Source organism: Caloenas nicobarica, chromosome 3 (genome assembly GCF_036013445.1).
Source record: "Caloenas nicobarica isolate bCalNic1 chromosome 3, bCalNic1.hap1, whole genome shotgun sequence".
Classification (NCBI taxonomy): domain Eukaryota; kingdom Metazoa; phylum Chordata; class Aves; order Columbiformes; family Columbidae; genus Caloenas; species Caloenas nicobarica.
In genome coordinates, this window is record NC_088247.1 from 21394871 (window position 1) to 21408390 (window position 13520).

General features: G+C 40.6%; 1 protein-coding gene across 2 annotated transcripts in view; it reads left to right on the top strand.

The window, feature by feature from the left end:
- Window positions 1-67: 67 nt before the first annotated feature.
- Window positions 68-13520, top strand: part of SH3YL1 (SH3 and SYLF domain containing 1) — a 46314-nt gene continuing 32861 nt past the window's right edge. For both annotated transcript variants that reach the window (XM_065631841.1, XM_065631843.1), the window contains exons 1-2: window positions 68-250; window positions 12514-12624. In XM_065631841.1, the coding sequence (XP_065487913.1) occupies window position 250; window positions 12514-12624 (112 nt within the window). In that variant the 5' untranslated portion in view covers window positions 68-249. The remainder of the gene's footprint in view (window positions 251-12513; window positions 12625-13520) is intronic.

A 13520-nucleotide genomic window follows, 5' to 3' on the forward strand; every position in this document is an offset into this window, starting at 1 on the left:
GGGGGAGGGGACCGTAACGCTGCGTCAAGCACAAGTGTGTGCACCGGGGTGAGGATGTGGGCACGGAGGCGCCGCGCACGGAGGCGGCACTCAGGCAGGCAGGCAGGCGGTTGGCGGCCGCCTCGGCCCCACCCCGCCTCACCTGCGGCAGGTGCGCAGCTCGGCGGGGCCGCCCCGGCCGGCCCAGAGCGGCGGCGGCGCCGAGGAGAGGAGAGGAGAGAGAGAGGAGAGTCTCCTGGCTCGGGCAGGAGTGAGTATCCTGGAGGGGGCAGGTGGGCTCCTTAGCGGGGGAACCGCGGCGGGGATCCCGCCCTGCTCAGCCGCCGCCGGGACTTCCCCCGCTGAGGCGGCCGGTCCGCTCCGTCCCGCCGCCTCCCCCTTTACCTCCGGGCGGCCGCTGTGCGGCGGGCACGGGAGCGGGGAGGGAGCCGCCCGCCGCCCCGGCCGCTGCGGGGCCGTCAGCCCTTGGCCGGCCGGGGCTGTTGCTTCCGGGTCTCGCCGCGCTGAGCCGGGCGGGCTGTCACCCCGGACTGAGCGGCCGAGCCCCTGCGCTGCGAGCAGCGCTTAGTCCTCGCGTCAGCCTCCCTGCCCGCCCGGGGCTGCCGCACGGGGGGCGCCCTCCGAGGGGGAACTCGAGAGGCGTCGAGCCGGTGTTGGCCTGAGCAGGCTGCTGGTGAAGCTGAGCACACACGCTCTCCGCCTTCCAGAAGAGCTTGAGTATTTTTTTTTTTTTTTTTTTTTTCTTTTGTATCAGGCTTGATCTGTTGGGCTATCCCTGTACCTGGGTTTTGTAACGCTGGGCGCCGGCCCCGCGGTGGCAGGTGTGGCTGGGACTGGATTCCTCTGCTGCTTTCAAGACTTGCTTGCCTTGTTTTTCAGTCAATATGCGGCACTGTGCAGGTTAAATAAAAAATGCCAGATTCTATATTTTGGGCCAAATCTGTGACTTTCAAATGTGATGGCTAATTAACCATTATAATCTGAAAATCTTACGTGTAGCATATTTTCTCTGGAATGGAACACATTTCCCTTTATGCAACTTCATATACTGACCTACATGTATCACTTTTGTTGTAAATGCAGTTGTACAACTACTTTTTTTTTTTTATATTTACCAGTGGAAATGATGGGTAATCAGAAACACTCGCTCTCTCCAGCATCCCCCTCCTTGCGCACTGCCGCACTCCGCTGTGGCGCAGGTCGGCTTGCACGTGTGGGGAGTGCGAGGTGCTGGAGCCAGGAGGGGCCATGGCGCTGCTCAGGTGTCAGATGTGGCCTCAGCGAAAGAGAGAAGGGCAAGATGGGTCGGTTGGGTAGTTGTCATGTGTGGCTCTGCCACGCTTTATAACCTGAGCGGTGTAGGGTGCCTTTGTTCCTGCTTTTTACCAAGTGGAGTGCCTTGAGATGTCAATATAGGAAATAGATTCCCCACCCCCTTTCTCTGCATTTGTGTGTCAGGGGAAAATGTGGTTGTGCATAGAAGTGAGTGCTTTGAAACACCTTTCTGGAGTTCATGTAAAACCCAGTGTTTTTATGTGTGTATGTTACATACAGGCACATGCCTACCTTTAACTTTGAGATGAAGTATTCTGTATTTCCACATCTTGGGGAGAGGGCTGGGGAGTATGTCTATATTAAACACTGTTCTGCATTCTCAGCCCTCAGTGGTGGAAGAGAGTTATAGTGTATACCTTCTTCAGTAAATGTTAACTTCATGCCTTTGAAATGAACTGCAGCAGAACTCGTTCTTTGTTTTGTATCATGGTTTCTCATCACTAAGAATTACTGTTTCTGGTGTGATAAGATCTATGTAGTTCTCTCTGGTTCAGGCCACAGCATGTTTAGAGGCCAGAGTCTTGCTGTTTCAGTTTTATATTTGTATTAAGTTAAAAACCTATCAGCCCACTTTTGCTGTGGATCACATGCATACTGATTCTTGAAGGAGCACAACATTTCCCTGTTGATAGGTTTCTTTGGATCATAGACACAAGCATCCTAAATCAAAGAATCTGATAAAAAATAAGCATGGGCCAGTACTGGATTGGTCTAGATTTTTAAACTTATTTTATTTTCTTTCATCTACAACTTCCTCAAGAGGGGCAGCAGATGGGGAGGTGCTGATCTCCTTTCTCTGGTGACCAGCAATAGGGCACAAGGAAATTATCTATGAAATAGAATGAAGCTGCATCAGGAGAAGTCCAGATTGGACATTTGGAAAAGGTTCTTCACTGGGAGGGTGGTCGGTCACTGGAACAGGCTCCCCAGGGAAGTGGTCACAGCACTGAGCCTGTCAGAGTTCAAGGAGCTTTTGCATGATGCTGTTAGTCATATGATTTAGTTTTAGGTGGTCCTACAAGGAGTGGGGAGTTGGACTTTATGATCCTTTTGGGTCCCTTCCAACTTGAGATATTCTATGATTCTATGATATTTTTGGGGTTTTTTAAACATCCATTATATTGCTGTAAAAGAGCCTGTAATGTAAGGCTGCTATGAAGAATAAGTTGTATGACTTTGTGGGAGAGAAACGCTATTGTGAACAAGACAATGTAAGAGCTTAGGTGGGACTAGGGTTTTTCAAACTCTTGATTAATAAATATCAAGCACTTTCACTTTTTAAAATGTTTATTCCTTCTAGTTTGAAGAAATGTTTCTTGCGTGATTAATTCTAGAAATTAATTCATTGTGGGAATTAGCAGCTTCTTAGATTTGCATCAAATGGGACATGTATGCATCAAATGGGACATGTATGAAATAGGGAAATGAGAGGGTCAGAATGATACTGACAGTTTTGCTGATAGAAGTATTAAATATTTTCTGTAGAAAATAGCTGGAATCTGTATTTTGCTAAGGTACCCAAATATTTTTTTCATGTAGGTTATTATTGTAGCACATGGGGCTATTGTGTAGTTCACGTTGGGGTTGTGTTCTGTCACACTTTTTTCTCTCTATGCTTCTGTCCCTGGTGAGAAGATAAACAAGATGGTTTTCAGGATTTTTTTTGAAAAGCACAGCTTTGTTTTAGTTAAAGCTTTCTTGTGTAAAGGTAATGTTTACCTGCTTGGATTGCCTTGAAGTATATTCTTTGTGATTCAAATAGAGTTAGCAAGCCAAAGTTGGGATTCCCTTTGGGATTTTTCCCTTACGCCCATGTCTGAATTCCACGTATCATACCAACTCTTGAATTAACATGAGGAGAGACAGGCAGAACTGAATTCCTAGCTCTGACTTATCTTCAGTCATGCTACTTATCTTGCTTGATGGGAAGCACCCTACCCCTTTGTTACTAACTCAGCTGTTTAGACATCAAACATATTACAATAAGTGTATATGAAAGACTTGCTAAAAGGATTTCAGGTAGACAGTTTCCCAGGGCTTGGGTGGCAGGGTGGATAGGTGTGGTGGCATGTTTTGAGCAAAGCCTGCAATTCTCATAGTACAAATTATTGGAAGTGTTCATTTGTTAGTCTCAGACAACCTTCAGGGTAACTCTGCCTTTGTTGCTTGTTGTAGAGCTATCGCTGTCTCTATATTCTTGGAAATGTTGTTTTCTGACTGTCTTTGTACAATCTGAGTGATTTTCTTCCCCATGCCCCCTGTATTTATTCTCTCCTAGTGCAAAGGCGACAACTCAGTTGTAGAACTGTGGACTTGGGATTTTAGCATTGTTGTAATTGCTAAAAGTCACAAAGATTTTTGAAGACCTTTATCTACAGGTCTTCCACTGCTCTGCGTCTCGTGCATTTGAACAGATGTCTGATGTGCTTTTTGGAACAACTCCTCTGATTCAGTTGTGCCTCAGGCAGTTAGCGGCCCTCTTCACTTGCCACAGTTCCTTGGAAGTAAGGAGCCATCACCTAGTTGAAACATCTTGTGTATAGAAAGGGAAGACATTTTTTGTTGGAATGCATTGTTCAGCTATGTCAGTATCATTTTACCCTCTTATATTCCAGCTCTCATCAGAAAGTTCATCCTTCTGGGAGATGAGAGGAGATTCAGCATCTCTAATTAGAATTTCCTCCAAACTGACTTCAGTACAAAAACTGCTGGGAACCCAACTCGTCAAATGGTTTTGACAATGTGGGTGGCTCTGTGTGATACAGAGTTTTTTTCAAGTTCCTTGACTTTTCTCAAGGAAACAGTTAATTCAAAGTGGGATTGAGGACTGATATCCCATTAAGTTACTAAGTGATACAATTTGTGTTTGGATTAGTTAAGTCCTTTCCTCTTTGTTGAGAAAAGTAATTAAAAATATGCACACAATAAAACTGTGGGCATGAGATCTTTTGCATGCTGTGTGGGTTTTTTTAGCATTAACAAAATTGATATTCTATATGAAAAACATTGAGCTGCCATGGTCTAAAAGTGCCTACGTAATTGGTAGCAAAATCTGAAAAGGCAGCTCATCAACACTAGCAGCTGACCAAAAACTTTGTATGCATTTGGACACTATACATGGCACTATTCACACTGACACAGCTAACAGTGAATATTGTCATGTATAGTGTCCAAACTATTAATGCAATTTATTCAGATAGCCTGTGCAGAGGTTAAGCTTATTTTTGGATATGTTATTTTATGTAATTACTGCATTTCAAATGAATTTTACTTTGCTTTCAGAAAGATCATCGGCTAACATCTCAGTTTTTATCTCTGTAAACCTGAGTTTACAAAATCCCCGTGCCTAGTGGACAACAGCCTAAAGACTTGACCAGGAAGGAGAAGTTTTCTCCTGTAAAGAAGTCATAGCAGAAAGCCCTAAAACAGAGTTAGGTGCTTATAAAGACTGCAAAGAGCAATTTGTCTTGGAATAACAACTAATAGTAAAATAGTACAAGTGCAGGTTGGAGGTGAGGCAGTTTCTCTCTCTAGGTTCAAAGTTAGCAGAGTTACATGCTTCCAATAATACTGGCTTCCTTTGAGTTGTCTTCAGAGGTACTTGGATTTCCATAACTCACAATAATATATTAAAACAGAACAAAACACAACAACAAACCACAACAAAACAACAGCAAAAAACTCCACAGATTTACAGAGATGAGAACAAAAATCTGCTCTCAATGGAAAGGCTTCTGTGTTTAAAGTGGTTCTTTTTTGAATAAAGACTTGTGATTCTGTAGGTTTTGGGTTGACTTCATGCTGTGGATTTGCATACCAATATCCAAATGTAGATGACTGGGTTTCTCGTCGTTGTTGTCTGACTTCTTAGCTGTCTGGGAATAAACATACAGATTCAACGCAAGTTTCCATAGAGTTTTTCAAAAGTACTGATCTTTAAAATGGCATTTGTCATTTTTCCCTCCTCCTCAAATTACTGTGATTTAAATATATAAATATATGTAGTTTTGGAAATGTAAGCTTCATAAATTCAAGAATGATTTCTTATTATAGCCCTCTTCTCAATTCAATAAAAAAAATCTTGAAAATACTGTAAATATCTTAGCTTTATGTAGTGATAGAAATGTCAGAGATTATCCTCTGAGAAATATAATTGTTGGGCTATTTTCGTTTCAGAGCAGGTGCTGTCTTCTGTGACATTCCTTTTCCATATTTGAGTTCTTGAAGACTGAATTTAGTTGTAACTTTAGTATGCTCATGAGGTTTTTCCTGTGCACAGGCTGTCATCAACAGTTAACTTTAGCAGGTTATCGTAGGTGAAACAAGGAAACAGAGGCTGGTTTTAACATGGATAAGAATGGGGTTTGTTTGTTTGTTTTTAATTTTCAGCTTTATTTTTAAGCACCATTTCACTTCCTTCCAATGCAGTGTTTGAGAAGAAAAATCTGATTGTTCTTATATTTCCATCTGTCTTAGGTAAATCTTAAAATACTTCCAACTCCTTGTTTTCTGTATGCTGAAGGCTGCAGGTTCTGCAGACCTTTCTGCTTTGTTTTCCCTCCCCGCCAGTGACAGCACCACGTTAGTGCAATACCATCCAATAAACTTCTTGTTATCCAAGGTGGGGAAGGAGAACAGGGTAGTTAGTTAATTCACAGTACAAAAAACTTCAGGGCTGTGGAAGCACATTAGAGTTGTCCAGTTGTCTCAGCTGCCACCCTACATGTCCATGTAGGTCCTGCTGTAGTACTTGCACCGTACCATAACTTGAACTGTCTCTGGCATAGCACCAACTACTCGCATCAAGCTTGTTGAGAACAGTACTGCATGAAAGTTGGTAAAATTTCAGGAATCCGAGCGATGAGGAACATGGTAAAAGCACATGAAGTTAGCGTAAGGCTTCACTGCACAGAGACCCGTTTTCTCCTTTTCAACTTTGCTTACATTGCTTCACACCAATGTATTTTCCTGTTGTCTTCTGCCTCCCTTGCTGTTCTCCAGGTGCCTGTGGCAGAATTTTACAACACAGACAGTTGGCATGAACCTTGGTGTCAATAATTGCTACTTTCTCATTCGCTGCTACTGCTTTCCTGGGCTCCTTTTTGCCATACCATTGCTGCTTTCTAGCAGGATGACCAAAGTGCACATTCTGAGGCTTTCCTCCTTCATGCTTCTTGGAGTCTTGAGGAAACAATATCTACTTGTTGGAGTAAGGAGGTCAGGCTCTGACAGCAGAAGTCTGCTGGTTTTCAACTAAAGGGGCTGGTTATTGTCTTTATTTTATTCCATCCTTTTCCTCCAGGTTCCTTTTCAACTTCTGCCACTATTACCTTGAACTCCAGAGATCTTTTCTTGACATTTCATTGACCTGTCTGCTTTGCTGTCTACCACTGGCTTCATGTGTTGGACGTAGTAAATGGAGGGAGACTGATGGAGACATGTTCAACATAGTCTGCTGCTTGTCATCCCCTGCTTTACATTGCTTCACTTTTTCTTGGGTTAGGCAAAATGCTTACAACACACGTCTTGCACGCTGTTCTAGCAATTTCAGGTACCAGATGAATCCCAAGGCTGAGCTGGCTACTACAGTACCACAATGTTACACATTTGTGAAACCAAAATTACATTAATCTCTTTAAGTGTAATACTGAATTGAAAACTTGCTTAGAGTCTTTTCCAACACTGCACTGTCTTGCTTTTCAGGTTTCTCTTTCCCATTAGATGTTCTTCTTTCACCTTTCTTGACTATGCTAGTTCTTATGTTTATGAATGTTCATAATCATAATTTTGGATGTTCTGTGTTCATACAAGCTTTTTAGCATTTATGTTGCTGCTATAACATGGGTATTTGCAAATCAGCTATGTTTTAATGTATTTTTGTGCTGTTTCTGAGCTTTTTATTGAAGTGAAAATTAAGACTGAATTACTGTCTGAGGCTTGTATAAGGTATTTGCCATTGTTTTCTCTTCTTTTTGTGACCAAAAAAAACCCAAAACCACCTTCCACCAAATACTGCAAAGCTCATACATAATGGGCAACATATGTATGAAATCTGCATGTGAGACTTTGTCTCCACTTTAGCATTGATCTTCTTTGAAACAGCACTTTTGATGTTCAGGTTCTCATAATGCCAGCATCCTTTATTTCAGCTGTTCATATTCAGCAGAATATTGATTATATCAGAATTAGTTATACCTTTTAAGTAAAAAGGCTCTATTTATTCTTTATTACACCTTGCTCAGATAATTTCACCAAATGTTCAGCCAACACACTATTACTGTTAGTCAGAATGTAAATTAGAGGCTGACGCACTTGCCTCATCAGCTTACAAATTAAGCAGTTAATCAATTTTGGTGTGATATTCCCCCATGGGTTTTGTGTTGCTGACTCACGTATGCTCAATATCTTCTCCTTTCAACAACAAGCAGCAGTGCAAATGAAGCTTGTTCCCAGCTGAGCGTTCGCTGGTCATGGCATTCCAAATCCATCAGTCAGTGTATCCTCCTGACAGATATTATTGTCTTATTGCTCCTGGTTACCTCTTTCCTGAGCATTACTTGAATACAAAATGGGCAATTTTGTATGCATACTTAAAAGCTAATAGTGAAGACAGTGCTACAGGATTATTCCTTATGTTATTGAAGGGGTAAACTGAATGTGGAACTTCTGCTTATTTATAAATATTACATACAGTATTTTAATTAAAAATCAGATACTTCTATAACATCTGTTCAATAGACTTGCAATATTAAATTGGTTATTAAGAAAATAATTTTACAGTTCAAATCTGAAGGTAAGCTTGAGGGGAAGGAGGACAATTTGATCGGTGAACAGAAGTTTAAACAATTTTTGATGTCACAGATATCCTACTTAGAGTTTTGTCTGTTTATACAGTGATTAAAGCAAGCAGAAACAAGATTTTGTCCCTAACTTTCACTATAATCTTTAGTTATTTTATTTCTGTTGTATTTTGGGACAGATGCCAGTGTTTCATAGTGCAAGCATCCATGTACTTTTTCTTAAATGTAAATAACTCGTTTTGAATTGTCTTTGACATATTTATGCAATTTTCCACTTACTAGTTGTTTTTGTTTTGTTTTTTACTGGAAAAGCATAATGATCTTTGCCTTTTGATAAAGTTTTGTGAAACTGATTGATCTAAAACTTAATAGTAAGAGTGAGGCCTCACCCGTGCTGTATAGCTACCATTAAACTTTGCCTTCTTAGTGCTGATTGTTGTCTGTGTCATTATTTAATCTTCAGATTTGTCAACAAAATCTTGAGTCTGTCATAGCCCAAGAGGGAGAACCAAACCTCCCCCTTTCCTCAGTGATAAAAAAATATTTCTTTTGCTATGGCTCCAGCAATCTTAGCAAAACGGGAGTCCAGCCAGGCTTTATCAAGTACCATATTGTACATAATTAGGTCAGGATGTGGGCTTTTTGGTTTGGGGGTTTGTTTGTTTGTGGGGGTTTTGTTTGGTTGTGTTTGTTTTGGTTTTGTTTGGAGGGGAGGGGAGTGTTGTGTTGTTTTGTTTCAAAAAGTCATCAGTTCCTCAAGACCCCTGTAGGCATCTGCCAGTTCCTTGGTATCTACATGACATTATGGAAGTAAATAAAGGAACCCAAAATGAGCCACATCACCCATTTCTTAGCCTGCTTCTGAAAGAACATAAATCTGGCTCCATGCAAAGTATCTGGCAGAATGTTGTGAAATCCTCCTGCTGTTTCTTAGTCCAGAAAAATAAGCCAGCATTGCTTCAGTCTGTCTCCAGAAGGGAAAAAGCAAGGGACAGTGGAATTGTGAATTCCTGTAGATACCTAGGGGATGCAGAAGCAATATTGATGTAGGAAACAAATAATACAGGAAGAAAGTGAAGTTTCTGCTGTTATTTTGAGGATGAGATGTTATTCTTGTGCTTCCTCTTGCGGTGTACAGCTGGATGAGGAATCTCTCTCCATCTCCCCCGTCCCCTGGTAATAAAGGAACCCCACACCATGTGGCACGAAAAATACCCTTTTAGAGGGAGCAGAGTGGAAATACATAATTTTCAGTTTGCTCAAGTAGTGGTATTTTTCTATGGAAAGCTTGCATTTGGGATTACAATGTTTAGAGTCATAGTGCAGATAAAACATAGAATAGTTGTTTGGAAGGGTCCTTTAAAAGTCATCTAGTCCAACGCTCCTGCAATGAGCAGGGACATCTTCAACTAGACCAGGTTGCTCAGAGCCCTGTCCAACCTGGCCTTGAATGTCTCCAGGGATGGGGCATCTACCACCTCTTTGGGCAACCTGTTCATAAAAACACCATCCTCATAGTAAAAATATTTCTTCCTAATTTGTTCCTAAATAGCAACACCAGGATAAAAATAAACCAGATAGGAAAATCATGGAGTCATCCTAGGTATTATGTAAAACTTTCAAAGTAAACAGTGAAAAGGGTTACTTTGACATTCTCACTCCTGCACCAAGGTACAACCAAAACTTGATTTTGAAACCAATTATGTATTGAGAGTGGAAGGGAGACTGAGGTAGTAACAGTATTACTTTTACTGGGTCATGGAGTTCAGCTTTGAATCGTCCTCAGTTAAATAGTAACTCCTATGTGCAGGAAAACATGCACCCACTGTTTTCTGGTGACCACCAAATCTTTCTGAAGCAATTCTGAATCTGAAAATATGTATGAAAACTTTTTTTTTAAACTAATTTCTTTTTGCTTTCAGACGTTCATTCATTTCATGTCTGAAAACATCTCGTGTTTTCTCAGTTGACGTAGCTAAGGGATTTCTCTTCTAATCTGTTTGAAATATGAGCTATTTTTTTTTCCTGTTTAGCAGTAAGAATGAATTAGAGATATTCCTCCAAATTCTGAGATGGGCAAAAGAGAAGCAAAGGGGAGGAAGGAATGCATGCAAAGTTAAGGAAGAGGCGAAAGAGAGAGAGGAGCACAGATATTTCTCTGTAATCCAGAAGTTGGATACTGCTTGCTTTTCCTCTGTAATGGTTTTTTTATCTCTCTAATCTATTTTATCTTCACAATATTTTTTTCTCCAGCATGCACATGTCTTATTTTCATTGTCTTGATGACTTTGCTGAGAGTCCTGCGTGATCAGGCATGTAACTGTCCATTTTACCACAGTTAAAATGAAGTATTCTTCAACTTTAGTCTTATTGAACCATAAGAATTAAGTACCATGCAATGCGTCTTAGGTAAACCAGGTAGATGACCCTCCCCAAAGTCAAGATGTCTAGACTTACAAAATATCTTAAGTGAAAACCTACATACAGAAGTGTTCACCTGATTATGGAAATGGACATGCACTGTCTTTGGCAATATTAATTATAATGTTATTAATTATAATGTTATACTTGCTGCATTTTCACCAAAGCCAAATGTTGCTCCAAGCTTTCACGGGGGAAGCTGGTTCAGAGACTCAGCTGGCAAAATCTCTCTTGTTCTGGGAATCTTCCTTCTTGCTTGGACAACATACTAGAAGAATATAATTCACTTTGAAAAGTAGAGGTGTAATTCCTGTTCTAGTCAATGGAGCCTGGACAGAAACTTGGCTGACTTGCTGCTATGTGTTTCACTTAGTCTGAGTGGAATTACTCTCCAAGGTTCATTGATTTGATCTCAAAATGTGTTTAGTCCTCACCTTCATGGCTTTGGATGGGAATGTTGCCCAGAGTGAGGAGGTGAATGAATGTTCAGGGAACACCTATTAAAAAACTGGGTCACTCTTGACTGAAAGTTGTTTCTCTATATGCTATCTTTTCTATGCTTTTGTGAATTTAAGAACAGTGGCATTTTATTGAAATACTGTCACTTGTTCTTTTCAGAGACAAGACATTAGGTTAGATGCATCTTTGATCTGACAATATATCCATGTACTACTGGGACAACTTGTTGCTGATAAACTTGGAAATGGTGGGTGTTGATATGTCCAGACAAGAAAACAAGAATAATTTAAGTGACAGTTTTGAAGAGTTTTAGTAAATGTAAGAATCAAGACTAACTCATGTCTTTTTATCTGCACTAAGGTCTCTTTTTGCAAATCTACAGGTGAAAGGTTACTATCCATACATATATACTTTTGCAGAAGATTAATATCTTCTAATACTTGATTCTGTTCAGTAGTTGATTAATGACAGCAGATCTCTTCTGCAGAATTTATGATCTTCTGGATCTGGGGGGGTAAATTTCAAGATTTTTATTTTTTTGTGTTTGCTACTGTAGTCTACAGCTTTATAAAGCAAACATAATCTATCCCTGATCCCTGCTTTTTCCTCAGTTGAAATCTACAGAGATGCTTATGTTGGATTATATTGGAGAGAAAATATTGATAAACCCTTGAACAAGAAGTAGATTTTTAAAGGAAATTTCTTGATCTGAAACAGAATTTTGTTCACTTTCAGAACATACTGCAAGTTTAGCTCTGTAAAAGGAGTCTCTTAAGAGATGTTAACCTTTTAGTGTTCATGGGCCAACAACTGCCAGTTGGAAGGACAGCAGAGTTGATGGTGGTACAGAGAAGAGCAATTAGAGGTATCAGAGTGATGGAGCAACTACCTTGAGGGGAGACTAAGATGGCTGGGACTCATGAAGTGGAGAAAGCTGGGAGGCTGTGGCTATTTATATAAGCATAAAGGTAGAGGATAAGTTGAATGTAGCAGTTGTTCACCAGGATTTATGAGACTTGAACTAGCAAGCATTCAGTGTAACTGGTAGATTAATTTAAAATACATCAAGTATTTAAGTAGCGGGTAGTGAACTGCTGCTGCAGGAGTTCTGGAGGCAAAGGATATCAGCACATTTGAACAGGTATTAGACAAATTCATGTGCAACAAGCCCATAAATAAATACTGACAGGAACAACTGAGTAGGTATCTCCAACATCCTTGTTGTTACCAGTGTGGATTCTAGAAAGTACAAGGGGAACAGATTGTTGGAAAGAACCGGGCTTGGGTGCTCTTCCTGGGTGGCATCTTCTGTTACAACTATCAGAGACAAAATGTGGGTCTGATGCAGAAGATCATTTTTTATATTCGCTGTTCCCTGGTTTGTTTGTGTTACTCTTTATTTGTAAAAAATCACTTTTCTCATACAAATTACACTTTTTATATGAGCTATCCTGAACTGACCATAGATACCACTTTTTATTTCTTCCATGTTTTACAGTGAATAACCCTATACCTTCCAACCTGAAGTCAGAAGCTAAAAAGGCCGCTAAAATATTACGAGAATTTACAGAAATAACCTCCAGAAATGGACCCGATAAAATCATACCTCGTGAGTAATGAAAATGTGTTGGTTCAGCTAAAACCTCCAGTGCTTCCCTGTGTTGCATTCACATACCCTTTACCAATTGCCTCTGTTTTCACTGTCCATAACTTAGAGAGGAATGAAGATCTGGGATGCCATAACTTTTGTGAAAACCTTTTGGAAGGCATTCAGTTTGCTGTATTCTAGGCAAACATTTTGCATGTTTACAACCACACAGTATCCGCACAGGAGGGCTTCCTTCTGGGCTGGATGGGCTGTCTCATGTTCGCCCTGCAAATTCCTGTTCTTAAGGTAGAACCTGGAATAGTAGCTCAAGTTCTTGAATATCTGTGTTTATTAGAATTAGCTAGATGAAAATAAGTTAAAGGAAAGAAATCAAGGTGTGTTTCTCCTTTGATACTGATTAAGCACTCTTATTTGCTGCTGTCCTCTTTATTTTTGCAATTGTTATTCTGTGTTTCTCTTAGTGTCTTCCTTCAACCAGTGTTGCTGGTTATGGCTTTGAATTATAAATATTATGTTTCAGAAGGTCTGTAATAAGACTTGCAGGATGATGACACTTTATTTGCCACAAACACTGTCTAATGATATAAGCTGATTAGGCTGCTCTGTGTCTCTGTGATTTAAATTCAGACTCCTCCAAAAATCTGTAGAGATGTAGACGTCAAGTATTCACTGCCTCTTTATCTCACTAAGGGTACTCACACACAATGTTCGTGGCAATAAGCAGACTAACTGTGGCTGAGGTAACCGGGATGGGTGAAGCAGATGTGGCAGTGTAGAGATTGGCGCAGGCCGGTCTGACCTGGGACTGGCTTTGTGGTTGACTATGGAGTAGCGGCATCTTTATCAGTTCAGCTCTTTTGCCATTTTCTTTAAGCTTTTGCTTTGATTATTTGACT